Source organism: Seriola dumerili, unplaced genomic scaffold, assembly GCF_002260705.1.
Source record: "Seriola dumerili isolate Sdu_G_001 unplaced genomic scaffold, Sdu_1.0 BDQW01000134.1, whole genome shotgun sequence".
Classification (NCBI taxonomy): domain Eukaryota; kingdom Metazoa; phylum Chordata; class Actinopteri; order Carangiformes; family Carangidae; genus Seriola; species Seriola dumerili.
In genome coordinates, this window is record NW_019174389.1 from 1,268,894 (window position 1) to 1,295,618 (window position 26,725).

The 26,725-nt window shown below is 38.4% G+C and overlaps 1 protein-coding gene across 3 annotated transcripts; it reads left to right on the forward strand.

Annotated features, from left to right (window-relative positions):
- LOC111224475 (splicing factor, arginine/serine-rich 15-like) lies at positions 1 to 24,531 on the forward strand. 3 transcript variants are annotated; one of them, XM_022748974.1, is made up of 18 exons: positions 1 to 177; positions 1,548 to 1,631; positions 2,826 to 2,870; positions 3,023 to 3,184; positions 3,289 to 3,406; positions 3,566 to 3,699; positions 3,817 to 3,963; positions 4,071 to 4,144; positions 4,831 to 4,927; positions 5,212 to 5,295; positions 5,511 to 5,596; positions 6,082 to 6,269; positions 9,335 to 9,435; positions 9,537 to 9,650; positions 9,760 to 9,916; positions 10,007 to 10,101; positions 23,223 to 23,361; positions 23,476 to 24,531. In XM_022748974.1, the coding sequence occupies exons 1-18, from the start codon at positions 148 to 150 to the stop codon at positions 23,907 to 23,909; spliced, it is 2,289 nt and encodes a 762-aa protein (XP_022604695.1). In that variant the 5' UTR covers positions 1 to 147; the 3' UTR covers positions 23,910 to 24,531. The 3 variants fall into 3 exon arrangements, with proteins under 3 accessions (XP_022604695.1, XP_022604696.1, XP_022604697.1); XM_022748975.1 differs by having other exon boundaries at positions 23,479 to 24,531; XM_022748976.1 differs by lacking the exon at positions 1,548 to 1,631.
- The last annotated feature ends 2,194 nt before the right edge of the window (positions 24,532 to 26,725 follow it).

Here is a 26,725-nt window from a genome sequence, read left to right on the forward strand (position 1 = left end):
TTTCGCTAGCAATGTGACCACACCAGAAATTGAGCGTTTCAATGTTGCTGGTTGTTATGTTGTTAGCTCTATGACTACACGCGAATGATAGGATAAAGCAACGAAATATCCCCTTCGTCAACCCGGTTTTCTGTATAACCAACCACCATGGATGCAGTGAACGCGTTCAACATGGAGGTAAAGTTTGCTCTTGTTTTATCCCACTCCAAAGAGCTAGACCCGAGTGCTAACGTTAATGCTAACTAATGTCAGGTGGATTAAGTTGTCTAATTTGTAGGATAGCGAACAGTAACTATAATTAACTTAAATATAGTTAGCTATAGAATTAGTAAACATTTGGGGGAAACATTAGTTTGGTTAAGTGTGGGCGCTTTCAAGGTAAATATGGCTTCAACAACGCTTCAACGTTAATGGTAACCCTGCAAGGCCTGCGATTTCAGTGCCTAGCTAACTTAGCATCGTTGAGACCACGATGAAAAGTCAGCCAGCGCAGGATAATAACAGCGTCCTAGCCACTCCTGTAGAATTAGTTAACATTATGTGTCGTGCTATCAGTTTTACAAATAAAACTGGCGTTAATGTCATCTTTCAGTTGCCAGGTAACGTCAGCCCTGCTACCAACCCATGTTGCTTATTTTGAGGAAGTTCAGAGTCCATCGTTATTAACGCACACCACATATAGGTTATACAGGATAGCATTTGTTAAACGCATTTTAATAAGCACCTGCACACTCTGTCGTCTTGCCTCGCTGTGTTTCCTAAGTAAGTGTGTGTGTGGTGTGGGGGTAGCTGGACATCATGCATGGAGTAGGGAGTGGTACATTTAAAAATGTCACATTTGAGTACGTGCTATCTCAACCTGTGTGCAGCTTCCTAAAACGATTATGGCACTTTCAAAGATGAACCCATGTAGAATAAAGATATTGAAAATGCGTTCAACAGCGGTGACCTTTCATATAATTTCTGTTTCAAGCACGTTCTTCTAGAAGTTGGGTGCAAATGTGAAATAGGAAACAGTGCCGTAAAGTTATATTGGTGAGCTTAAGGTTGTCAATAAACATTTTCATTGAGTTACCTATATACATTAACCCACTCTTATAAATCAAAGACGCTTGAAAATGATCATAGACATATGATTGTGTAAGTGTAAGTTCTAAACATTTCACAAGTTAAAAAAAGAGCATGAATCACTTTATGTAGAGCAGACATGTTGAATATCTAGTAATTAAAATATTGCAAAAACCCAGGTTTTGTGAGAGTGGGGACAACCTGTATTTACTCAAGTGAAGTAGTCTGTGTAGGTTGTTGGAAAACTGTACATACAATTCCTTATCATATGAAAAACTCTTGTTTAAGCCACCTGTTTTCTTAATTACATTAGGAAAGTGTTTGCTGTTACTACATTTGTTTTGTTAGTGAGAAATGGCTGTCTGGTGCTCTAGTTTGCCTTTTTTATACAGCAGGACCAGCATGTTTTCCAGTGTTATTGTAAACTAGTATTTTTCTTTTAAAATGAACTTATACAATTCTTTTTCAAAACCCCTCAGTTGTTCTCCATGATTGACATGAAGCCTCCAATATCCCGTGCTAAAATGATGTCTGTGACAAAATCAGCCATCAAAGCTATAAAGGTAAAGTGACTACTGCACAACTACTCACCTCTGGTAGTGTGGATTGTTGAATGCAAGAGTTTGCTCTTTGTCCTGGGAAGTGCCCATATTTCTGTGGCTTCAACTGACTGAGATATGGCTACCAATATAGCTCATCAGTGACTTATTGGATAGTCAGTGAGTGAGCAATAGCTAGGCAGTCCAGCTCCAGCCTTTCTGGTGGCTAGTGACAAAACATAGATAGACATTAGGGAATTTTCTGATATGGGCTTTTTTATCATTAAGCTAAGATATGTGTTTTGATGTACTGGGCACACGAGTGGAGACATAACTCTTGGGATGCAGTTCAAAGGTCTTGTTTGCTTAGGAAGGTTCTTCACAGAGCTAAATTACCTGGAAGTATCTAGGTGGCAGCCATAAGAGCTGGTGGAATTCTCTAAATGTTAAGGAAAGGAGCTTCAGCGCTTCATTTCTTATCTCCTTTAGAATAGGGTACACTGGACCATCCTGTATGAAAGGAAAGGAGATGATGCCTAAGTCCTTATGAATTCTCCATCACATCTTTCTTTGACCAGATGACGTTTTCCATTCAGGTCAAGGAAAAGTGATAAGGAAATGACAGTTTTCTTGACCTTTCCACTGCAGCCTTAGATTCTATTGTGTTAAGTTTGCAAAATTGCTGCAGACATTTTGGTTTGATGTTTATTTTTATAATCAGTCTCCACTTTTCATTTAGATTAATTGTATCAAGTAATGTCTGAAACCTTTGAAGGCTTTATTCTCCATAGCATAATGTTAGACACAGGTTTTTTTTCCATCATTCCAAGCTACAGGGGTTTGTAATTATGTACCAATTCAGAATTTAACAATGCGTTTACTGTCTTGATCTCACTTTTTGGATGTGACATTTCCGAGGGCATCATTAAAATAAACACGAATGTTTGTGTCATAATGGGCTTTGAAACTTTTTGAAGAACTTGGAAAGTAATAATTTTTTATCTAATTTAATGTCAGGTGAAAACCTAGCATCTAATTAAAAAATGGCAGGTTCATTTTTCATTCACACAATGTCATGATTATTTGTCATATTAAAGAAATCATGTAGTAAATGAGAATTTTTTTCATTTGTGTTCATGACCCCTACGGTTATACTTGACATGATTGAAAGTATTATCAAGTCTTCTGTGACTGATGTTAATTTTTGTCTTTCTTTAGCTTTACAAACATGTTGTCCAGATTGTTGAAAAGTTCATCAAGAAGGTAGGTACCATAGAGCTTATTGCTGTACATAAATATAAAACATTTGAGGGCACTTTACATTTCTGTCATGAGACCATAATTATGATTATCATAATTAGACCAATTAATTGTCGTTGTTTTGTTGTGTTTTTTTGTTTGTTTGTTTACATCAGTGCAAGCCAGAATTAAAGGTCCCTGGTTTGTATGTGGTCGACTCCATTGTTAGACAGTCACGTCATCAGTTTGGTGTTGACAAGGATGTATTTGGGCCCAGATTCTTGAAGAACTTCACAGATACCTTTCAAAATCTTTACCGTTGCCCAGAGGATGATAAGGTACTCAATGTTTGCTTGCTTTGCTTTTGGTGTCGTATATAATTACACTGAATGATAATAAGAAATATCTCAAGAGCTGTATTGCTTTTTTTTCTTTAAATCAGAGCAAAATTGTCCGTGTCCTGAACCTGTGGCAGAAGAATGGTGTGTTCGACATGGACATCATTCAGCCTCTGATGGATATGGCTAATGGAGCCATTGTACCTCCCCCTGCACTCCAAGGTAGAGAAATTAATATATTATCTTTGGGCAATTTCTGAGCGCTTGTAACAATACATGTGATTGTTACCTGAGGCTAAAGTGAGGTTGTAATTTGTTCACTGTTTGATGACCTGCATGCAATTATGCAAACATGTTAATCATTTTCTTGTATCTGAACAGTTCCTGCTGACCCTCAACCAGAGATACAGCCTGCTATCACTAGTGCCTCAGCTGTGCCTGCTGTGCCCCAGCTACCCAGTCCTGATGCCTTAGCTGCTGTGGCACAGCTGTTTCAGTCCCCCCATGGTCAGGAGGTAAGCAATAAATTAATTTATTTGTTCCAGCAGTTCTACAAATATCATACAGATGTGTTACTGGATGATGGCAGTTTTGTTTAAATTCTGAATGACTCCTCCCTTCCCCCCATTTAGCTGCAGAGGGTTCTCCAAAACTTCCAGCAGGCAGATAAGACCCTGGCAGCTGCCATCGCAAACAACATACCAAACCCTCCCCAGATGCCTGTGGCCCAGCTCAACCCCTACAGTGCACACACAGAAAAGAAAAGCTCTTTAGCTGAGGTAATGCTGGAGCTCAGTTTCGCAACATAACCTGCTGTGGATATATACAAATTATTCTTCTCATTTACTTCACTGTGTAATACATATTTATATATATATTTCCTCAGAAACTCCTTGATCGTTTTGACTATGATGATGAACCTGAGGATATAACTCCTAAAGAACTTAATGCCCAGTCACAGTAAGTTTCATAAAATACATTTTTTATGTATTTTTTGTACTTTTTATGTATTTAAGTGCAGGAACAACAACACAACATAGGCCTTCAATATTAGTTTTATGACATCAAAATTACATTAGAAAGCCAGTCCTGGTCTAGTTTTTAACTTAAACAAATGTGATGTGGAAACTTGAATCCTTCAGTGCAAACAACACTGAGAATGTACTCTTCAGTGAAGTAGGACATATCTTGTAACTTATAGTTAAACTTTTTAAATGAACAATATTTTCATATTCATAGAGTCTGGATTGTTTGTTGCGGGAAAAGGAGTAGATATCATTTTAAGAAGAGGGAATGACCTCAAGGACAGATAAGCAAAACGGCCAACAATATACATCTTGTGCCAAGTTTTACACTGCAGTGAACCTTTTTTTTATTCTAGATCTTAAGTACACATTAACAATGTGCATATAACCAGTGACACATCAGTCAGTGATAATAGCTGTGTTATGCAGATATTGACTTGTCACAACATTAAAAGCACAGTGACTATAAGAATATTATTGATCTCTCATTTATATTACAATGCCCTAGCCCCCAATGAATGCAGATGTTATAAATGTTATTAGTCTTATCTGCACTTAGGTAGGCTGCATGTAGGTTTGTAACACCCAGTCTCTCACTGTTTGTACATTTTATCATGACAGATGCATTCCTGAAAATGTGTTTAACCACTTCCCTGGTCAGATGCCCAACGCAGAGAATGTTCATCCACATATGATGGGACAGACTGGTGGTATAGAGGTATCCAGTTATAACTGCTTTATATAATAACTCTACTAACTTTCAAATACGCTCAAGTATAATACAGCATGCTGTCCACAAATTGTTTGAAGCAAATTAAGTTACTCTTTTCATCCTTTGTCCTATGAATTGTCAAACCACAAACGTTACAGTTCTATGTTTTGGTTGCGTAGAGGATGACCCGTGTGGAGCTACAAGCTTTAGTTCGGCTGTACTGTGGTCAGTGTCCCTGTGGTGTATGGTTTTTAACTTTATTCTTTGGCTGTCCCTTTGTCATCCTGTAGCACAGTGGAGGAATGAGTCATGGTGAACATCATATGATACCAGATGGATGCCACTCCATAAATGAGGCTTATTCACATTCACGGGTAAATCTTCAAACCCAATTTAGGTTAACCTGATTGAATGTCTCTCCTGTGAAAGAGAGACTTTCAGCTTCTAGCTTCCAGCTAGAGTGTCATCCATTTGCATTTGAATGTCAAAAGTTTTTCACAGCAGTTTTTCTTACTAGTCTATTCTAATAGACTAATCCTCTGCTCATTAATTTGGGAAAAATAAAATTGTCATGTTGTTATTGTAATAGGGAAATTTAAGAGAAGACCCAAATATGAGGCGAGAGGGTAGACACAGAGGCTATGGCAGGAGATCAAGATCCAGATCTGGTTCCAGGTAAGAGGCTGTCCTCATCATAGATGATTGTAGAAGATTTCAGTTGCATCTTTTCTAATGCAGTCCCGTTTTTATTGGGGCACGTTACACTTGCCAAAGTGCATTTTGAAACTGTTGTTTATGTTACATCGGGCTAAGAAATAATTGATATTCTTCTGAAGAGTAAATTACACATCAGAAAGCTTGGAGCAATTAGGCGCAAAACAGGCACTGACATGCAGCTGCTGTCATGGACTCCCAGAACTCTGTGTTCATGTTGTCATCTACCTATTCAGCTAATGCTAAAAAAGATAACTCACTACTGAGTGACACCATGCTTAGCTGATTGTGTGTGTGTGTGTGTGTGTGTGTGTGTTGTGTGGTGTGTGGTGTGTGTGTGGTGTGTGTGTGTGTGGGTGTGTGTTGTGTGTGTGTGTGTGTGTGGGTGTGTGTGTGTGGTGTGGTGTGTGTGTGTGTGTGTTGTGTTGTGTGTGTGTGTGTGTTAGATCTCCCAGGAGGAGAAGATCAAGATCTTCGTCCCGCTCAAGAAGGTCAAGGCATCGACGCTCTCATTCTCGCTCCAGAGAACAGCGATGGAGATCTCGCTCACGCTCTCAAGACAGGAGTGAAAGAGAGAGGGACAGAGAGCGCAGACAGAAGGGTCTTCCCAGCATGAAGAGCCAGACACTCAGTGGTATGTGCTACAACAGAAACACACTTGTGAATGTCACCTACAATACAGTCCATAGTGGCTGGAATCACCACTACATGCAAGTTGCAGTTACAATATCTACCATGTGTAACCATGTAGACAGGAGCCACTTTGATTTCAAATATGATAGATATAATATTATGTCTAATATATTATATATATAAACAACATTGCTCTTTATCTACCTGTAACAAACAATTGCCATCATCAGTTATTTTCATGATTTTGTTCTTTGAGTAATCCTTAAATAGTTTAATTTATTAAAACAAGTTATCAAAGCTGCCAGGACCCAAAGTGATTATTATAAGTCACTTATATTTCTTATTATATTCAGTGACTTGGTTGATGGTCTTGTAATGTCAACCTGCATATTATCTCTGATGTGGTTTATTTAGTTCTTTGAGTATGAGAAATAGTAATGACTTTGTATATGCATTATATTGATATATTTGTCTTGGTCTTTTTAAAACACACTAGCAAAGAAGAACAATATAGGGGATCCACATCAATACTGTTGTTTATGTTATGTTAATTTCAGCTCTATATATCATTATCAATTTTTTTTTTTGTTGAACTCACAATTATCAACACCAGTAACAGCCTTGAAATTACAGTACTGGCTGGGCTATAGTGTAAATACAACAACCCTGCGTGTGGTGTATCTGACAATAGGGTTGTTTTAACTCACACTTGACCTTGTGGAGTTACAGAAACATTTCTATTTTCTGACTGAATAGACACATTAAAAGAGTTTTACAGAAAAATGGCACTGGTTATTTTTCAGGCATGGCATAGACGTGAAACTACTAGAGCATTTACAAGGAAGGTAAAATGCACGTTTAAAGGGCGTTGTTGACTCACACACATTCTTCTAAAGTGTGTAGAAAGCATGACCCAAACAAGTTCTTTCTGGCCCAATAGGAGTCCCTCAACATTGAGTATCTGCTGATACCAGGTCCAATCCATACTTATGTGTACCCTAATGTTGATTAAATATATATTTGACATTTAAGTAATAGCTGTGGACTATTAAATCTGATGCACCTTATTTTTTACAAGTTTAATGTCCTGTTTAAAAACTATTAAAGGATACAAGTAAAAGTCAGATACTCATATGTACATTAAAACAGGTTTTTCCTGCTGCAGACATGAGTCCTCTTCATACTCGCAATTAAATCCATTCGAAACATGTTTCTCATGTAAGTGATGGAGGACCAAATCCACAGTCCTTGTTTTGTGCAAAATGTATTCTGAAATTAATATGAGTTTTAAGCAGCCTGACTTTGTCAAGCCAAGTGGATGTCTTCCAAAGTTAGTTTTTTTTTTTTTTTTTTATGAAATTCCCTTGGCCTCTTGGCCAATGCTCCTTGTTGAGCTGCTGTGGATGGATGGTAAAAAAAGAGGGGATTTTTGTACTTAAAAAAGGATGGTAACTTTGCAAGTTGTCCACTTGATTTGTATAATTCAGACTGCTGAAGCCTAATACTAGGTTCAGACAAACTTTGGAATACATTTTACACAAAACAAGGACTGTGGATTTTGTTCTCCATCACTCACACTGGAAGTGCATTAGGCAGGGATCTTTTAATGGCCAGTATGAACAAGAAGAATGATTTGCTACTGTTTGGCAATCCTCTGTATTGTGGTTATCTAAAAGTCCACTTATCATGATCAGCTCACCTCTTGTACCAAAGGACATTATAATCTGTGAATGTCAAAATGTGGAGATAATTGGCATGAAAGGCACTAGACAAGATGAGATGTTCAGGGCCCAACAGCAAATTTTAGAAATGTATGCTTGGCATGGAAACATCTGGGGCTATATTCATAAAGGTTCCTAGTACAAAGAGTTGCTACTAGTGACAAAATTCTAAGACAATTCTTAGAATTATGAAATTTTCCAAGAATTTCCCCTTACAGTGAAGACTAGATATGGTAAAGGTTTGTAATACGTAATAGAGCTATTCGGGTGAAAAACTGTTTGGAGTAGGGAGGAGGACTTTTAAGAGGCTTAAGAGTGTCTTAAGCAGAGGAGAAAATTACATCAAATAGTATTCATAATGAAGAGAAAGAAGCATGGGGGGCTGAGTGAATCATTGCGCTTCTCACAGGTCTTCACTGAAATAAGGTTTCAACCAGTTTAAATAGTAAAATATTTTGAGTTCGTTATGAAACTGGCGGGACTAATTAGACTGTGGCAGAGGACGTCAGTTGAGTAGATGGTCCTTCAGTGTGGCCCAGGACACATTTGCATTAATACTGTTGTAAAAGAATGTGGCCACATGTGGCTCAGACTTCCTCTGAATGTGGTCAAAGTGATGAGATCTCAAATGCGTCCTCAACGCATCTTGGGTGTGTTCACACCTGTGCTTAGAGCTGTCCACTTGTTATCTTGTCACCCGAGGTGTTAATGCCAGGTCTGAACAGGGCCTTTGTTTTGATCAACTAATCACACCCTTTAAAAGAATGTGCCATACCTAGCAAAGGGGTCAACCACACCTCCTCACTAAGGTAAAAGTTTCTGTCGTTTCTGTGCTCAGTTTCCTAAATCCCTCCTAAGATAGGACTCCTATGATTTTTAGGCTAAGTTAGGATCCCTCTAAGAGTATTCTGCTTTTGGTTGCCAAATTCAATGGAATTTATTGCCAAATCTTAATATCACATAGTGATTTTATGCATGCATATACATGAAGGTGACATCAGAAATACTGTATGTACTCATTTTCTTGAACGTAATTTTTGTTTTTCCCTCTCTATCACAAATCCATGTGAAGACAGGTTCATAAGTCATTAAGTGGAATTCACTTAAAACTGTTGGCTCATGTTTTCAAGAGATTAAAAAAAAAAAAAAAAAGATAACAACATGAACCTGACAACTACATTTGACATCCATTTCATGCTTTCTAGTTGCCCAGGGACAATGATTAACCATTACAATTGAGCTGTAAATTCTAATGTAAAGTCAATCCATCACACACCAGTACAAGTATGAAGTATTCCCATTTAAATAGATGCTAAAACTGTTTTTAATCTGTTTTTGCTTGTAGTTTGCACCACTACGCTTTGGGTTGGACAACTAGACAAGAAAACACAGCAGTCTGACGTGATGTCTCTTTTGGAAGAGTTTGGCCAGATTGAGTCCATCAATGTAAGTATGGACAATTTGCATCAAAGATGCTTGTGAGCATCTACAATTTAAAGCTAATGTTATCCTGTATGTCACTACTACTTTTTTCTCTGTGTGTTCAGATGATTCCTCCGAGGGGTTGTGCCTATATTGTAATGGTTCACAGACAAGATGCCTACACAGCTTTGAACAAGCTCAGTAGGGGGTCGTACAAAGTTAATCAGAAACCAGTTAAGGTACACCATCTCTTAAGCATTTTGCTTTTATTTCCACTTATATGTTGGCTCTGTATAACTTGTTTTGTTTGATAACATGATGAGTATACTTATTGTCATTCTTGCCTAGATTGCTTGGGCTTTGAACAAAGGTATAAAATCGGCGCACAAAAAGTTCTGGGATGTGGATCGGGGAGTTACCTACATTCCCTGGAGCAAAGTCAAAATTGAGGAGTTGGAGAGCTATCGGGAAGGGGGCATGCTGGACACAGAGACACTAAATCCAGGTAAACACTTAGCTATTCATTTAGCATAGCCAAGATTCATTTGCTGTATGCACTTTTTCTTATGTTGTCATTACATTTTCCATTATGCAGAATGGAATAATGCCAGGGACCTCAATAAGCAGGCAACTGTAAATGGAGCATTGGAAAGTGTACCAGCAGATGGAACGATCCCTGCTCACATTCAGGTAATGCTAATACAGTCTTTAAAACACCTTCTTTTTAATGAATGACCTTGGTGTTGGAGCCGTAATTCACAATCTCTCTTGTGGAGGCTATAAGGAAAATAAATTATCGTTGCAAATGAGTAGTGGAGCTTATCTGAACCACCCTCTCATTTTCCCCTCAAAAAAACTGCATATTTAAATATAAAGAAATTTCCCAAGTGAATGACTAATTTTTTTCAAAACCAAAAAATGATAAGAAATGTTGTAGTAGTTGTAATGCAGTATGATGTTAGAAGTACTAAGCACTGTTCATTGAATGCTGAAAACACATGGCAGGCTGGTATAAACAGGAAGCAGATTGTCACTCTGCATTTGGTTGCTTAGTTGCAGAAAATACTTGACCTGCTGACTTGCATGTCTGAAATACTATGAATGAGGAATGGCGAAAAGTAATAGCAGTGATTTCTTTGCTTGGACTGAAGATGAGGTGGAACTGTTGCTGAAAGTAAAAGTTAAGATAAGGCGGTCATGACAGCGGTAAACATAGATTGGGAGTCATCGCAAAGTGAATGCGGCAGCATATTAGAGCAATACCAGGACCATTATCCATCAAATCCATGATTCTAGGAGGGATACATTGTGAATGATAAGTCCCAGTCAGGAAGCAAGCATAGCTGTCTATGTCATTGTTTCCAAAAGTCCAAACCTAAATGCAGCCAGAGTTTTCAAATTAAAATGAGGCTGGAAGCATTTCCAAAAGTCTCAGTTTTACAGACTCGAAAACTCTGGAGTAGCCAGATGTAAACGTAGCAAATGTAATACGTTTCAAAACTAAAACGTAGTGTGGATGTAGCCTATGTTAGGCCAAACATAACCATTGTAACAAAACCTATGCTTCTGCTATGCTATTGATTGAGTTCATTAATAGTTAAACCAACTGATATTTGAAGCAATGACACTTACCATGCTATCACCCACAGGCTTGGTCAATGCTAATTGTATCTACCATTTTACTGTGAGTGACTTGTCCTGTCTGGTCTAGTTTACACAACAAATAGGCTGCTGATATCGAGGCCAAGATAAAACATTATATTACTTGAAAAGCCAGGAAATGGTATGTAAATTGTTAATTTAGAGGTTAATTGTGTTGTAATGTAACACTAATGAAGCAGAAATGTCAAGATACTTATTTTGATTATAATATAGTATAAATTGGATAAATATTATATCTATCAGATTTATTCCTTCTTTCACCTAACCCCACAGTAAAACGTTGAGAGACTCACCTTTCAGTCGTAGTTCGTCTCATTGGCCTTGAACACTGAGCTTGAATATTGTGAAACTTTGTCAATGAGGTCAGGCAGCCTGTAATGGTTACATGTCACAGCAGTCCAAGACTTTTAAAAAACTTTCTCAGTTAAGGTGAGTGCAACAGATGTCAGATATGATAGTATTTTGGAGTGCTGAATTTAACCTGTTTTATGAAAAGAGAAATCGTCATGTTTCCATCTTTAATTAGTATCAGGTTATTTACTCTGTAATAGGAACTGACACCATGTCATTCACATCTTTCTTTGCCTCATAAGGATTGTTTCAGACTCACCAAATAATCTCAACAAATCTAATTTGGAGATTTTCGTCCAAAATTCAGATAAGCTCCTCTGCTGATTGGCATTGCATTCAACACTGCTTATTCATCCCTTTCTTCTTTTTCTTTGCAAAATATTTGCATCTTCACTCAGTAATCTTGTATTGTGCAGTTTAACGTATTCAAATAAAGTGGGTAATACAAAAAACTTTACTGTGGTATGTGTAGAGGGAAGCATTTCTGTTACTCTTTCTCTGTTTTCAGTAACTAAGTTCTCTTATCCAAAATGTCTGGGTTTGGCAAAGACATCAGTAGTTGTGTATGAAATGTTTTCACATCTAATTACAAAAAATTTCTCCTAACCATCCACCAGTGGTGGACAGCAAAACAAAACATAAAATGACAACAAAAATATTGAAATGTGATTAGATGGATCAGCTTGGTGATCTGTTTGGTTGCAACGGGTGTGAACCGCAAACGTGATACAATATGAATATACAAACTGAATGTTAGCATGCAATAACTCAGTGGAAGCAACTGAGTAAATCTGGGAAAAAAATGCCAGTTGTCCAATGTGATGTCAAAATCCAACTTTTATTCAGCAATTTTGTTCGAATTTTAAATTCTCCCATGACCACATGCTGAATAAATGGTCTGCAAACTAGCTTAAATAAAACATGATCCAGCTGGACTATGTGCAACCTGCCATACTTACCAGGCGTGCTAAACTGAGCACCTCACTTGGAAGAAAAGTTGCTTACATGTCACAAGGCCGAGAGTATCTGACCGTAGGCTGCTGGGGACTTAAAGGTCCGATTGGGAGGAAGAGTGTCAAAGTGGGAGACAAGGTAAGCCGACAGCACCTTTAGCAACTTATGCTAAATCTGGCACTAAACTGATAATAAAAACTTGACAGGAGATATAATTTTTGAAGTTGTTAAGACATGTTTTGGGTTAGAGGAATATTGCTAAACAAAACTATGCCAGGGTCATTGCTCATGAAAGGATAAATGGTAACTTATAATCAAATCACATCTGCCACTCCTAAGAAGTTTTCTTTAAGAGGTTGTTCAGACTAGTTTTTGTTTATTTTATATTCACTGTCCATGCCTTACATGCAGTAAGATTCAGTTTAAAGACAGTTAGCCTGTCTTTATACTGGACATGCAGCTTGAAACACCATAGATAAAATAATTGATCCTTGACTACAAAACTGTCTGTCTTAAAATCAATTGTTATGCTATGACTATGTCTCTGTACTTGGACAAGATAAGTAAAAGATACTAGCTCTAGTTTGCTAGACAGCTTTGCAGCCTTTCAAACATTAGCAATACTTTGGCAGTTTAGACCATGATGAGGGCCAAGGCTACTGCCTTATTTGAAAAAGTATATATAATATAGAAATAAAAACAAAAACCTTAAAATGCAACACTCTGTTGCTCACACTGATGCCACTTTGTAGAAGTTTATATATTGTGGTATTTCGTGGGAAGGAGCTGCCAACTTTAAACTAGATAAAAAATTTCAAATAAGCACTTTAAATTACTTGTTTTTGTTTTGTTTTTTTGCAGTAATGAATAAAACCAAATGTTAATGGCTAACTAGGGATGTGTGTCCAAATGTCTGCCTGTACAATCATGATATGACACAAGGTCAGATGTATTTGGTGCTAAACTTGGTCTAGAAGCTGTGAAACAGCTTGTTATACCTCCTGCAGTTCTTTCATCACACTGCCATTCTTGGCAAGATGAAAATTCAGGGCAATTAATGAAAGCTTTATACCAAAGAATATAAAATGTACATGGATGCAAAAAATCAATTAGTAGAGATAATGAATCACTGATTTGTTACTCTTTCGAAGATAATTTGAAAGATTTGACTTGTCTACTCTTCGTGAAGGTCACATTAGGCCAGCTACCATATATAACTTCATCACAGCACCTTAGGGGAGTGTCCCCTGAGCAGGATGAGAAACTTTCCCTGTTCTTGATGTTAGTGTATAGGTTTTGTTTTTTTAATGTGACATGGCAGCAAAAAACTGCCATATATTCTGTCCAAATTTCAGCTAGAACAGCCTTTCTTTTGGTGAAACAGGCTGAATTTGGAAGTGACTAGTAGTCAAGTCTTGCGGCGTTAAGTCTCGCTGTTTCTCTAAATTTCCCTCTTATTCTGTGCATTATGGGATTTCACAGAAATCTGCACTTGTCAGCCTTGAAAGTCTGAAGCTACACCCTTTTTTCTTTTTGAAAATAACTTATTACTAAAAAAAGTTCTGCGGTAGCAGTTTTAAATACCCACATAATGACCACTGAATTTTATTGATCTTTTAGGTTCTTTGGATGTGATGGCTTTTGAAAAACCACTTTTAATACCTGAAAACACACCACCTCTTGGCATATTCGCCATTTTGAATGAAAGACATAGCATCCATGTGAGTCGTGTAGGTCTGGAGTTTTTTTTTTTTTTTTTTTTTTTTTTCTTCTTTAGTTACCTCGTGTTTGGTTTTCTGCTCTGCCTGTGCAAATCACAGACAAACTTTTACACATTGCAGGATTACTTGACCACATGTTTGGATACTCAGATAGTAATACAAACTGATGTAAACTATTTTTTTTTCCGTTAATAGATACTTACAACATTATCCTGTACAAATCAGTTGAGCATTGAAGGCAAGCTAAGTTTGGCTTTGTTTGGCCCAGCAACACGTTTTGCTCAGACTGCATTGTTTGACATGCATCAGAACACCGACACCTAATGTTTTCTGTGTTTGTATCTACATAATCCCACACACCAATGATGTCTTGGCATACATGTACATGTCAGGACATGTCACTGTCCTTCCAGCACTAATACGAGTCAACTCTCCAGAAAAGCTGCAATTTCATCACATTTGCTCCCTGGATCAGCACATCTCAGCTACTGTACTTTGACTGGCTCTGCTGTGTCTGTATGGCCTGTGTGGTGTGTGGTACGGGTGTCAAATAACACGTCAACTAACGTGACTTGGCCAGTGTATGTTACGCTAAAAGGATGGAGTTTCACTGACGGCAATCTTCATGTGCAGCAGAGAGGAGGAGAGAAGTGGTCGAGGAAGAAAGGTGTCAAGAAAGACACACATGGCTAAGCAGCGCCTGGTGAACATGCAGTTGAATTGAAGTGTTCAGGCAATGTCTGCTCAACACCGTGGGGTTGACGGAGTTTGTGCCACTTTTTTTAATACTCTTGCAAGGTACCTACAGTAGCTTTAAAAAAAAACCCCCCCAAAAAACGGGTATCTTCTCCTGTGTTCCATATTTTCATCTCAGGATTCAGAAGTATTCCCCTGGACCCTCTACAGTGGTTCAGTTATAGAGGTTTCTTTTTTCCCTCCCACCTGAATATCCAGGACTGAGCTTTTTAAGAATATCTAGAGATTTCTTTGATACCAAAAATCTGTTCTTCACTGCAAGGCCAAGTGACTGATCTCTAATCCTGTGAATTGTACATAACTTCCTACTTCCTACCTAATCTCATGCCAGATGCCAAACATCACTCCTGACAACTTGGCTCTGATGCTCTTCTACTTTTTGATGATTGGGTATGATGTTAAAGCTTATTTGTATGAGCTCAACGTTTCATTGGAAGGTCAGAAAATTTAAAACGACCCTGGATGTCTGCATCCCTGGGTCCATGTTTGGTAGTGTATTTATCAATTTTCCATTGATAAATAACCAGTGTGTGAAACATGCACAACTTTCATGTCCAGGTGCTGAGTCCAAATAATTGAAGATACTTTGTTGACTGTTCCGCTTTAAAGATATTTTTCTTTACATTTGGAAAGAATACAACATTTCAAGCCTAAATTGGCTCCTCATCAGGTACACAGGCTTCAAGATGATGATGATGAAGCATTGTGTGTGTGTGTGTTCTGAGTCCTAAATAACCAAACAGGCAACATCACAGGACATTTCCAGTGCAACTATCTGCTATTGCTCCAACAGGTAACCAGGCACGTTGAGGTAAAGCGGATACAACAAAAAATGGCAGCCCTTTTTCACAAATAAACTGCTGGAATGAAAAGGTAAAAAAACATGGTAGAGGCCAAGGCAAGGACAAAAGTTTAGCACACAAAAGACAACTCTAACTGAAGAGAATGCAAAGATGGCGTATGTGTAGTTTACACAGGGTCTATTTTTCAAAATGTCAACCTCTATTTAAATACCCCAGACCCCCCCACCCCCCCACTTTTTTTGATGTAATTATGGTCTTTTGGAAGCCAGTTTTCTCCACTGTTTTAAAAACAAAATCAAATCATAAAACAATATGAGTGGGAAGAGTAAAATAAGCAAAAGTCGGCAACTCAGTAGTAAATTAAGTAACATTGAAAACATGTATTTTGCTATGGAATCCACGAAAACAGTGGAGAAATAGACTTCCCAAGCGGCTCAATAAAAGTACACAGAGGAAGGGAGCCATAAGATGCAAAAACATTGCAATCCAGAGTAGCTGCTGATCAAACCTTTTCTGTGTTATATATGCCATCATGCATATGTGGAGCTTTCTAAAATCTCTCACTTTTTTGCATCTTAAGACTCCCTCCCCCTTTGTTTGCCTACTATGAACTTTAAGGACATACAGAATGTAAAACAAAAAAACAAAACAAAAACAGTTACAAAATTCAGCAGCCAGTAAAGTAGCATTCTGTAAATGTATGAAATAGACTTAAATTTCTCACTTGGACATTAGATTTTGAATTTTCCCAGTTGAATCAAAGAAAAATATATATATATATATTTTATATTTTCAGAATATTAAATAATACACATTTTATGTTAAACAGTTGTCAGTTTTTAAGAGAGACTGCTCACTTATAAATAATCATGTGCCTTTAAAAAAATTTTAAATTAATATATTAAAAACATAAAAATTGCATTCATGATATGTCTACCGGACAGCTGCAGAATTATGATGAAAAAATTGCAAAGCTAATCCCAAATGAATTTTTTTATGTGGATATTTATTTAGAAAATGTTTTGTTGAAAAGGTACCGTTTTATGCTTAAAAACTATTCTAATCATCAATAGTGTCATCAATAGTCTACTATATATATCATAGTAATTACACATTAGGTTGATTTTTGGATTTAAGATTTCACTAAGATTTTGCATTTTTAACACCATTGACCCTGTGCTTAGAATAGAAATACAGTGTTGTGAATTTGTGCTAGACAGGAGGGGTAAGGAGAATGATGAGAGATTCAGGGTGTTTTTCCTTTTTGATACTTTTTTAAAATTTATTTATTTATTTATTTTTTACACGTTTTATGCATGACAGGTCTGTCTCCCCCTTCTTACGTGTACTGGTAAGGTTCAGGTAGCTCAGTCATTATTATTATTATCATGAATTACAATGTAAAATCTGAGCAGTCTTCTCCTTTCAGTCATTTTCATGTGAAAAGACATTTCAAGGAAAGAGGGGAATTCTTCAGTTGCATCAAGTAATACAACAGTGGTCTATATCCAAGTGTGGAGAACACCAGACTCACATGAGTCCTCACAAAGGTGAGTGTTATAGAAATGATCTTTGGATATTGGGATTCCCGCTCTTGGATGATACTGTGGAATGGTTGAGAGGTAATGAAAGGCTCATTCATAATGGAATGGACCTTTGAATTTTTTCTGTCATCTTTTTACTCATAGATAATCTGAGCTCTTCGATCTGAAGGCCAGGTTATTGTAGAGCTGCCTCATTACTGTCTTTTCATGTCTTATATAAGTAGCAGGTATAAACAAAGAACAAAGGAATTATATTGACTAGTGAAAGCACTGAGTTGATATGCATCAGAGTCCTGATCAAAGCCTACGAGCCCACCTGCCTGGCTTGTAGGTTTTCCTCAGTGGAGTTAGCCTGCAGGAAAAATGAAGCAGCTGTTATCCTGTATTTTCTGCTGATGGAGTAAAACACCAGGGTAAGAGTAGACCCCCTGTTGCTGACAGCATCAAGGCTGTTTGACTTATGTACCGGTTGCTCTTTCTTTTAATTGTGTGTTTGTAGTTGCTAAACAACACGAAAGGTTGTGCACATAGAAAAATATGGCAGGTGCTTTTGTCATTATGTTGCCTCAGTGATTGACTTCTTGGCTGCAGGTAGTTAAATGATACTCTGTACATCTCATATGTTTGGGTAATGATTTGGAATCATTTAGTGTAAAGTGTTTTGTTTTTCTTACATTAATATAAACGATAATGCAAAATTTTAATTGGATCCTTTTCACATCCATCAAGCCTTAGTTGTTTATTTTAAAAAAAGAAAAAAAAGAATTCTACTTTTAAAGCTGCTGTAGGCAACTTTAGAAAAAAGGAGCCAAAACTAAAAAAAAAAAAAACCTGCACCCCCACTAATTCAAATAAGGTTAAGGCATGTGTGAGTGGCAAGCTTAAAGCCACTATGTGTAAGATTTGAAATTTTCCAACATTGGTGCCCCCTAATGGCAGTATAAAAGTTGACATTGTAGCAGACAGAAATACACACCACTAACCAGGAGTGATAAGGTGTTTAGGCGAAGATGGACAAATTATCATTAATGATCGAGCATCAGTGGATTCTTGAGTGAGCACAACAGTCAAATCTAGTAAACACCAATCTTTCTCTGCAATGCCCAACTGTGTTTCTTCAGGTTACTTTAATTATTGTATTCACAAAGGGAAAAATGCCTTTTCTTAATGTTACGATTCCAAAGCTTGAACCATCAGAACTTACTTAACGACCAGAATTTGGCTCCTGGTGAATTAAGCAATAACCACCTCTTGTCAAATCCTCAATCCAGTGTATTAGTGCCTTTTACCTGCAGTTCGTCTGACGGCCACTAGGTGTTTCCAGAAAAAAAAAAGTAATTGAAATGTCCAAATTCTCTCTTGAAACACAAAGTATGTTCTGTCTTGGTGCCTATTTCTTCTCTTTTCACACATCTTGTGTTGTGTGACTAATACCTACATTGCTACAATGTATAGATGTATACATATACAGTATATATATATATAGTACCTTTAAATTCTGTACTAGGCCTAGATGTGTGTGTTTTATTTATTGTTTAGTAATATGCCTTTGTTTGATGTGTGTACATGTATGCATGACAGGCAGTAGACATACCTCCCTACAGAGAACAGTCCAGACTGGGTGCCAGAATTCAGCTGCAGTAATATTTCATAATATGAAACTGATTCACCAAATATTACATAAATTATTCTAAATAGTCTTCAGTACTTTTAATGTTTATAGTTGATTTGTGATTAATGATTAATTTATGAATCACCTGTGCAGAGATCATCTAGTCCTACAACACATGATTAAAATTAGGTGGAACAGAATTAGATGATTTCCATTTAATGGGCGATATACATTTTTTAACATGCAGACATGAGACAAATCTGTAATTGTTTTTGAACACATGAATCAACAGAGGTATTTTTGTATGTTTGTTGTGCTGATGTTTTGTAGTGGGAGGTCAGACAGGCACATTTTGAAGGGTAACAGCATGTTTAATTCTGTTTCAGCAACAAAATGTATAGGTGAACTTACCTTTCAGCCAGTGTGCCTACAAACAGCTTTGGCACAAAGGAGTGAATATCAAGGCAGAGACTTGAGGCATCTTGCAGCATCTGGTAGGCTGAGTTTTAACTCGGTGAGTGTGACCGGCAGTTACCATGCATTCATGGGAAGAAATGCAATTTGTTTTAATGATAGATTTCGGAATGTAGGCTGAATGCATGACACATTACTTCCATCTGAGGAAAAAATTCAAATGTAATGAGCAGTTTGAATTAAATGAATGCAGCAAAGGTCTTACGTCAATGTTTAAATTGCATGTGTCTCAATAATTAGACCTCATCAAATTGAATTACTCAACAGTGCAGTTATACAGTAAATGGTGCAGCGTGTAGCATAATCAACATATTTCTTATTTTACATCCTGTATTCTGACTTTTGTAACAGACCTTGCTTCAGTTTACATTTACAAGTTTGATATAATTTCACTGTCACTTCATTACTAATTTTAGTCATTCTTCGGTCATTCATCATAACAACAGTATAACCTTTACTTTCCAAACACTGATAACTTGCCATTTAGAGATTTAATTATGTGTTAATGTTTATGCTTGAAGGCATTTTATATACCCATATACCCCTGTTCTTATGTTTTATAATTGAATATTCTTCATGAAGTCACTGTCAGATGTGTGCATAAACCATGTGTTCGCTGATATATAATAATCATCACAATCATCTCAGCTGAGAGGCCTGCGAAGAAAATTACTGTCGCTTCATGCTTCATCTGATAGTTGTATTCAAGTCATTGACAAGTTTTATGAATTTAAATATGAATATACAAGTACAGTTATGTCATTGATAAAAGGAAGTAATTAGTATGCCTGTGCAATGTAGCTTGTGAAGTGTTTGTGTGTGGCAGTTCAGTGATCTATCAGAGACTGATCACAGAGGGAAACCCTTGGCCTCTTTCAGAGTCATAGCTTGTGTCTGTTGTTAGCTTGTTGGTCAGCAGGATATCTCAAAACCTGTAAATATGTTTGTATTAAAGTTAGTGGCAGTTTGGTGGCAGTGTGTCTGAATAGTTGTGTGTGCATGTTTGCTTTTATCTCCTTGTCAAGGAGTTTGTGAACTATGTACCCTTTCAGGAATTTAACACTTCCTTACCTAGCTCCTCACCTTTACCTAAAGCAAAGCCATTGTGTTGACTGTAACTCTGAAAGTAACTGAGAACTCTATCAAACTCTGACTGTATGCTTGCAGGGACAAGAAACTTAAATTAACATTTTGGTTGGTTTGGGGGTATTGTAGGAAATAAGTGAATTGTTCAGTTATTAGGATGGTGATTTGCACCCTTGGAATGCTTTTTAGATTTAATAATTAACCTAAAGTGTCAGCTTCCTTCAGCTGTCGCCGACAGCTCCACCAATTAAAATTCCCAACTTTCCTACTACAATTTGCCTCGATAACGGCAAATATCCTCCCATATCGGATGGCTCTTAGCGTAAATTAACTGTGTGTGGTTGCAGTGTTTAAAAAGTGCCTAGTGTCAACAAATCAGTTGTATTTATGTAGTGATGTGCACAAAATTAAAGATATTTTCAACACAACAACAACAACTGCAACCCCTGTTTGTCAGTGGTGGTTATACCCTTTGTCTCATACACACAGCTTTGAGCTGTAAAAATAGTCTGTAGGTATTGTTTTCAGGAAGAAGGACAGCAGTGGACTGAACAGCATATTTAAAAAAAAAAAAAAAAAAATCTGAGCCTGGTGTGATGTTGGGTCAAAAACTACAGTCAGTGTATGCAAGGGGTAAGTAACAAAGCTGTCATATATAGTTTGATCTGGCGGGTAATTTAAATACAATGGAAGATGACTTGAAAGCTATAGAGCTATAGAAATTGTTCCCTTTCACCTGATAACCCTGAAGTTTACACAGAATTATTTCAGCACGGACCTGCTTTATACTGAATGGAATATGTATAACACAACATGACCTGCATAAACATACTTTGCCTGTAAAATGGCTTCTTATTCTCAGTATGAGTGGGTAACAGTTTTTCATTTGTAGTTAAGGACTTGAACATCTCATGATGCATAATATCATCTAATTGTTCTGTATTCTGGCTATTGAGTCCATCCAGCCTCTTAATATGCAGCATTATGTCACAATGTTGTATATACAGAATAAACATCTGAATATTCAATTATTTACAGTGGGGTACAAAGGACCACCAAGTCAAGATATTTTGCCTTTGTTTCAAATCTAATACTATTTTATTTCATTACAAATGATAATATCATCTTAACAGTTTGAGTGAAAAGTTGAATCTTTGAAAAATGTGCATGAATGTGTCCCCTTTTGCTTTAATGATGCCATGCACTCAAGGTGGCACAGTATGATTTGACAATGTTCCAAAGAGCTTCTTGTGATATCACAAAATGCTTGGCATACCCAGTCTTTTAGTGCCCCCATAAATATTCAGTGTTGTAGAGGTCAGGTGACTGTGGAGGAATGCCCCTGACAGTCGGGACTCCTTGGTCTTGCAAAGCTTTGAGGTGTGTTTGGGCTCATTATCCTGCTGCAGTATAAATCAGTCTCCACAAAGCTGCAAATCAGAGGGTGTAGCCTGTCTCTGAAGAATGGAGTGGTGCTTCTCCTTGGCCAGGGTGTAGTCAATCCTGTGTCCAATTCCAGAGTACACAAAACACCCCCAGACTTGAATATGCCCATCACCACATTTCACTGTGGGTTTGATACACTGCGGTATCATTCTTCTGTTCATCTCCTTACGTACACCTTTCTGTTACTGCCATGAATCTCAAACTTGTAGAACCATCAATGTAATAAAAATTTACAGTGACGCTGAAAAAGAGAATCACAGAGAAACACGCATAACATGCAGCGAAACAATAGAGCAATAACACAGAAACAACACCAAAATGCAAATAGGACTTTTTTTTCCAGTCATCCACTGTGAAATGTCTTTATTTCTTAGCCCACCCCAAGCATTAGCCTTGTTTCCCCTCCTGAGAAGTAGGTTAGAAACTGTAGTAGTCCTCTGAGGCCGCTTCAAGACAGCCCTCTTTTAACAGTACTTTTCTTGATTGAAATCTTGTGTTCTTTATTTAACAGTTTCAGTATCTGTAATGAAGTTGCTTTTCTATCTCTCAGGGAACTAAGCTTGATGTATTGATCTTCCGATGGTGTGGTCACTTTTGTGTCTGCCTGATCGTGCTTTGGATACAACTGATCCAGTTCCTGCAAAGCGTTTTAGAGCTCCTTGCACTGCCCCCTTAGAAACCTGTAGTCTAGTCATGATTTGATGCTGAGAAAGCCCCTCTTTGCTTAGAATAACATTCTGACTTCTGACACTTTCACTTAGTTCTGATCCAATCTTTCCCACTTTCACATTGTTACTGAGTAAGCAATGATGAACTGGAAACTTATTTATAATAGGTGAGCAGTAGCTGTGAGTTGAGTTACTCGAACAAGCCTCTCATGAGTAGATCAAATCTACCTGAGTGTCGTTTGTTTGCGTGCTTCAATGGAAGCGATGCAACTCAAGGAAATCTGACCTTTTGTCCTAAGGACTTAAGTTGCTCAATGTTTTTATGGGTACCTGACTACAGATTGTTGCAGATTATATCCAATGAATAAAGACTGTTTTACCATACAAAGCTTACCATTACTGTGTGTGTTTGCCTCTATTTTTGCACCTTTTTAACAATGCTTGACATGGTGTATGTTTTGTTTTGTTTTTTTGTGTGCGTGTAGTTTGATTTGTTAGCTCTGGAGTATGATAATTAATAATAATACTGTCTTCTTGCAGAAACTTTCAGAAATGCTGTACGAAATTACTCGTCCAGACCCATTTTTTTTTTCTTCAAACATGCAGTCAAGTGCCTCATGGTGTGAAGTCAGAAGATGTTAATACGGTTTCTTCAGTTCACTGCTTCAAAGGGATTTCTTTCTCATTTTACTTTAATCTTAATTGGGATGTCTTTGTGTTTCTTTGTCTTCCAGGTGCCAGCGGTTCAACAGGCAGCACCCATCAGAAGTCCACCTGCTTTCCCTGGCCCCATTATGCTGTCCCCTACAGCCATGCCTCCAGGAGGAGCCCCGTTCATCCCCCCTGAGTTTGACCCTTCAAAGTTGGCACCAGGTAAGACATTTATTTAGAAGAAAGTACTGCGGATTTTTCTTCCTTCATGTTTATTAAAAGTTCTCTTTGGCCTTGATGATGATATGACAACATTGTCTTATCCTTTTGTTGCAGCAGGGAGTCTAAAACCCCCAGAGGACTCCACCAAGGATTCTAATAGAGAAAAAGGTACACTCTCAGATGCAGGCAGTGACAACCAGCTGGGCTCTCCTGTAGCACCAGTGATGACCCTGCCAGGCCCAGCAGTCATACAGGGTCCCAGACCGGGTATGCCTCCTCTGCAGCCTCCTCCTGGCATGCCAAATCCTCATCTACCTCCATTCCTCTCACCTCCAAACATGCCACACATGCCTCCGCAAATGATGCCCGGAGGACCCATGTTTCCACCAGACAGGTTCAGAATGCCAATGCCCTTCCCTCCTCGTGGTCCTCCTTTCCATCGACATCCTTCTATGGGACCAGAGGGCATGGATGACAGAGAAGGTAGGCATTTCCGAAATGGGAGGCCAGGGTTCGGGTGCCCACCTTTCCACAGAGGGAGATGGTAGAGGTTGGCTCGGACCTTACGGGAATGGATGCTGAACCACTGTGACAGATACTAATAAACATCAAGACATCTGGTTCAACAAGTACTGATGTGCCCTGAGAGGGGTGCAGAGGCTTGTGTTCCTACTTTATTTTACACCACCAGAACCTTTTTGGAAGTTACAAATGAAAAACAAGACAGGGTGTTCTGAATGTGACCCATGTTCCTTTGATTTCAACAGAGAAGAGACTTTGCTGTAAATACTGTACGTGCTTGTAGCTGTTTACTATCTTTTTGTATATTTGAAGTTGTGTAGTATATGCTTAAGTCTGTAATCTTGGTAGTTGGAGGTTTAAAAGAGAAGGCAGTCTGTATTTTTGAGCTTATTCCCTCACCGGGGTTTTTGTGTATGGAAGAAGAGTGTAAAAATCTATGATTCATACCTTTTTGGTATTTTGTTTTTAGTAAAATTCCTTTGTACCACACTGATATTTCATCCTTCACCAGGGAAGATGGTTTTCATTTGAAGCTGAAGAGGATTTCATGTCCTGCCAGTAGAGGGTAGAGTAATGCCTGTTACCATGGCCAGCCTTTGTTGTACATTAAGATCACACCTTAATGGATCATGTGCAGTGAATATTAAAAGGGGGACTACCATTTGATCAGGTGTTTTAATTTGTGTTGATCAATCTGACATTTTCAACCTCTGTAAGAAAACTGTTGACTTTATAAATTGTCCTGCATTAGAGGTGATTATCAGTTTTATTACACTCAACATTAACAGTTTTCAGGCACCTTCTGTGGAACAGACATAGCCTGTGTACTGTGGAACATACACTTACTCAAAAATAGTAATCTGCAGTGTCTCATATTGAACATGCCCATGATTTTGATTTTTGATATGGGATCTTTATGATAGAGCTGGCTAAACCATGATCTTATTTTGTTTCTGATTGTTTAAATGGACTTCAGCCTGTATCACATTCCTTGTGCAATATTTTTGCTGTCCTTGATGAAAAGGCTTCCGTGTGAGCAGGGGATGGGAAGCACAGACAGACTGCACCAATGAGCATTTAAATAATGCGTCAGAAAAAAACAATGATAGATTTCTCTGTGTTTGCTCATATGACTATAAAACTAAACACTTCACATACAACTGTGCATTTCACACTCACTGAATGCCGATTCGAGGTGAACCGCAGCTGATTGGCTCTGAGACCAAATAAGTGGCATTCTCATGATCCACTTGTACGCCGTCTCCAAGGCCCGCGGGCTCCGCCCCTCTCAGCGGTGTGGAAACAACACGCATGGTCCGTAGACAGGCAGATCCTGGAGCGGCAGCAGGATTCAGAGAGGACGTGGATGGGCTATACACCGCTGTTTGAACCATGAAGCTTTCTGTGTCAGGGCGGAAGCAGCCAGATCCCGACGGTGGCGGTGACAGGTATGTATGAGACCGGGAAGCATGTTTTCCTAAACATGATGAACCTAAACATGATGAACAGGCTTGATGTCCGATCATGCTTCCGCGTGGTCCTAGCGCCGCCTGAACGCATGACCGCCTCACTCAATCATACAAGTTTACCAGAGGTGACAGACGCTGCCGCACTGAGGCGGCCGGTGCGGCTCAGTGGAGAAGGCCGACAAGCTGTTCCAGTACACGGACTGTCTGATATCTGGTGTCGATTAATCAATTCAGACATCAGTTGATTGGTGGTCAAAAACAGTCGTGTTAGCCCGACTGACAGTGCACATGCAGCAGGGTTAACGTGCATGTTCACACATCTCAGTTTCCATCCCTCTACTTGACTGCGCATCCTGCACAGCAGCTCCACGGACACATTTTTTTTTTTTTTTGCCTCACTTCAGCAGCAAGATGTTGGTTTAACAAGACAAGCAGAAAAACAGGAACGATGTCCTGTCCGCCGTCATACTTGAGCTGTTTGTATGTCTGTGTGGTCATTTGTACAGTTGGGGAGCAGACGAAGCCGCGCATGGCCTCGGTGCGGTAAATTGTTGCATGAAGCAGAATCGTTGCATCTCTCGGTTGTTGCACAAATGGTCCTGCGTTGTTGTTGCTGTATTTAACACCTTGCTTTAGTAAACAGATCATGTGCAGGTGACTCAACTGAAAGGCGATAGCTCATTTGTGCAGCTGCTTTACTAGAATGACCTTATGGTGTCAAGTTTGTTGCAGCGTCACTACTGGTGCTGAACCTTAAGTGTTCTCTTCCTGTCATCCAGCAGCCACTGTGTGCACTGTGTGCTAATCATCCTGAGCTGATGGCTGTAGAGGTGACTATGAGCTGCTGATATTTAGTTGTGCTGTAGCAGGTTAAGACTGCATTCGATGTTTCTCATGGTACAACGTGACATTGATAGGTCTTTAAAATTGAGCATTTATGTGCTGGATCAGTCAGTTTTTGTCCCATTTGTTAAGCTGACTGTACCTGAGATAGTTTTGAATTTGACAGTAATTTGCTGTTATTGTGTTTTCTGCTATTTGTCCTGCCAATGTTAAAAAAAAAAAAAAAAAGAAGAGAGAAATATCTCACCACTTGGAGGTTAGGGTGTAGTTTTTCCTCAGTCTGTAGTTTGTTCTCATGGTGAACCCAGTATGACCTGATTGGTGCACACAAACCGGCCATGGTAGCTGCATCTATCAAGGTGATTTGGACACCAGAGAAAAGAAATATCTTAACTGCTACAGAAGATTTTCAGGAAATGAAGTCACAGTAAAACCACAACCTGCAGTGAGATGTAACAGAGCGATGATTTGTTGAAGACTGTGGTCGTGAGACAAAATAAAGAAGGGTGGATCAGCTAATTGTGGTCCTG

What these genes read in the sequence shown, in the direction of transcription:
- LOC111224475 (XM_022748974.1), top strand. Translation starts at nt 148, where the DNA reads ATGGATGCAGTGAACGCGTTCAACATGGAG. An exon ending in TGAACGCGTTCAACATGGAG is followed by an intron (nt 178 to 1,547) that starts GTAAAGTTTGCT and finishes AAAACCCCTCAG; the next exon opens with TTGTTCTCCATGATTGACAT. An exon ending in TTGAAAAGTTCATCAAGAAG is followed by an intron (nt 2,871 to 3,022) that starts GTAGGTACCATA and finishes TGTTTACATCAG; the next exon opens with TGCAAGCCAGAATTAAAGGT.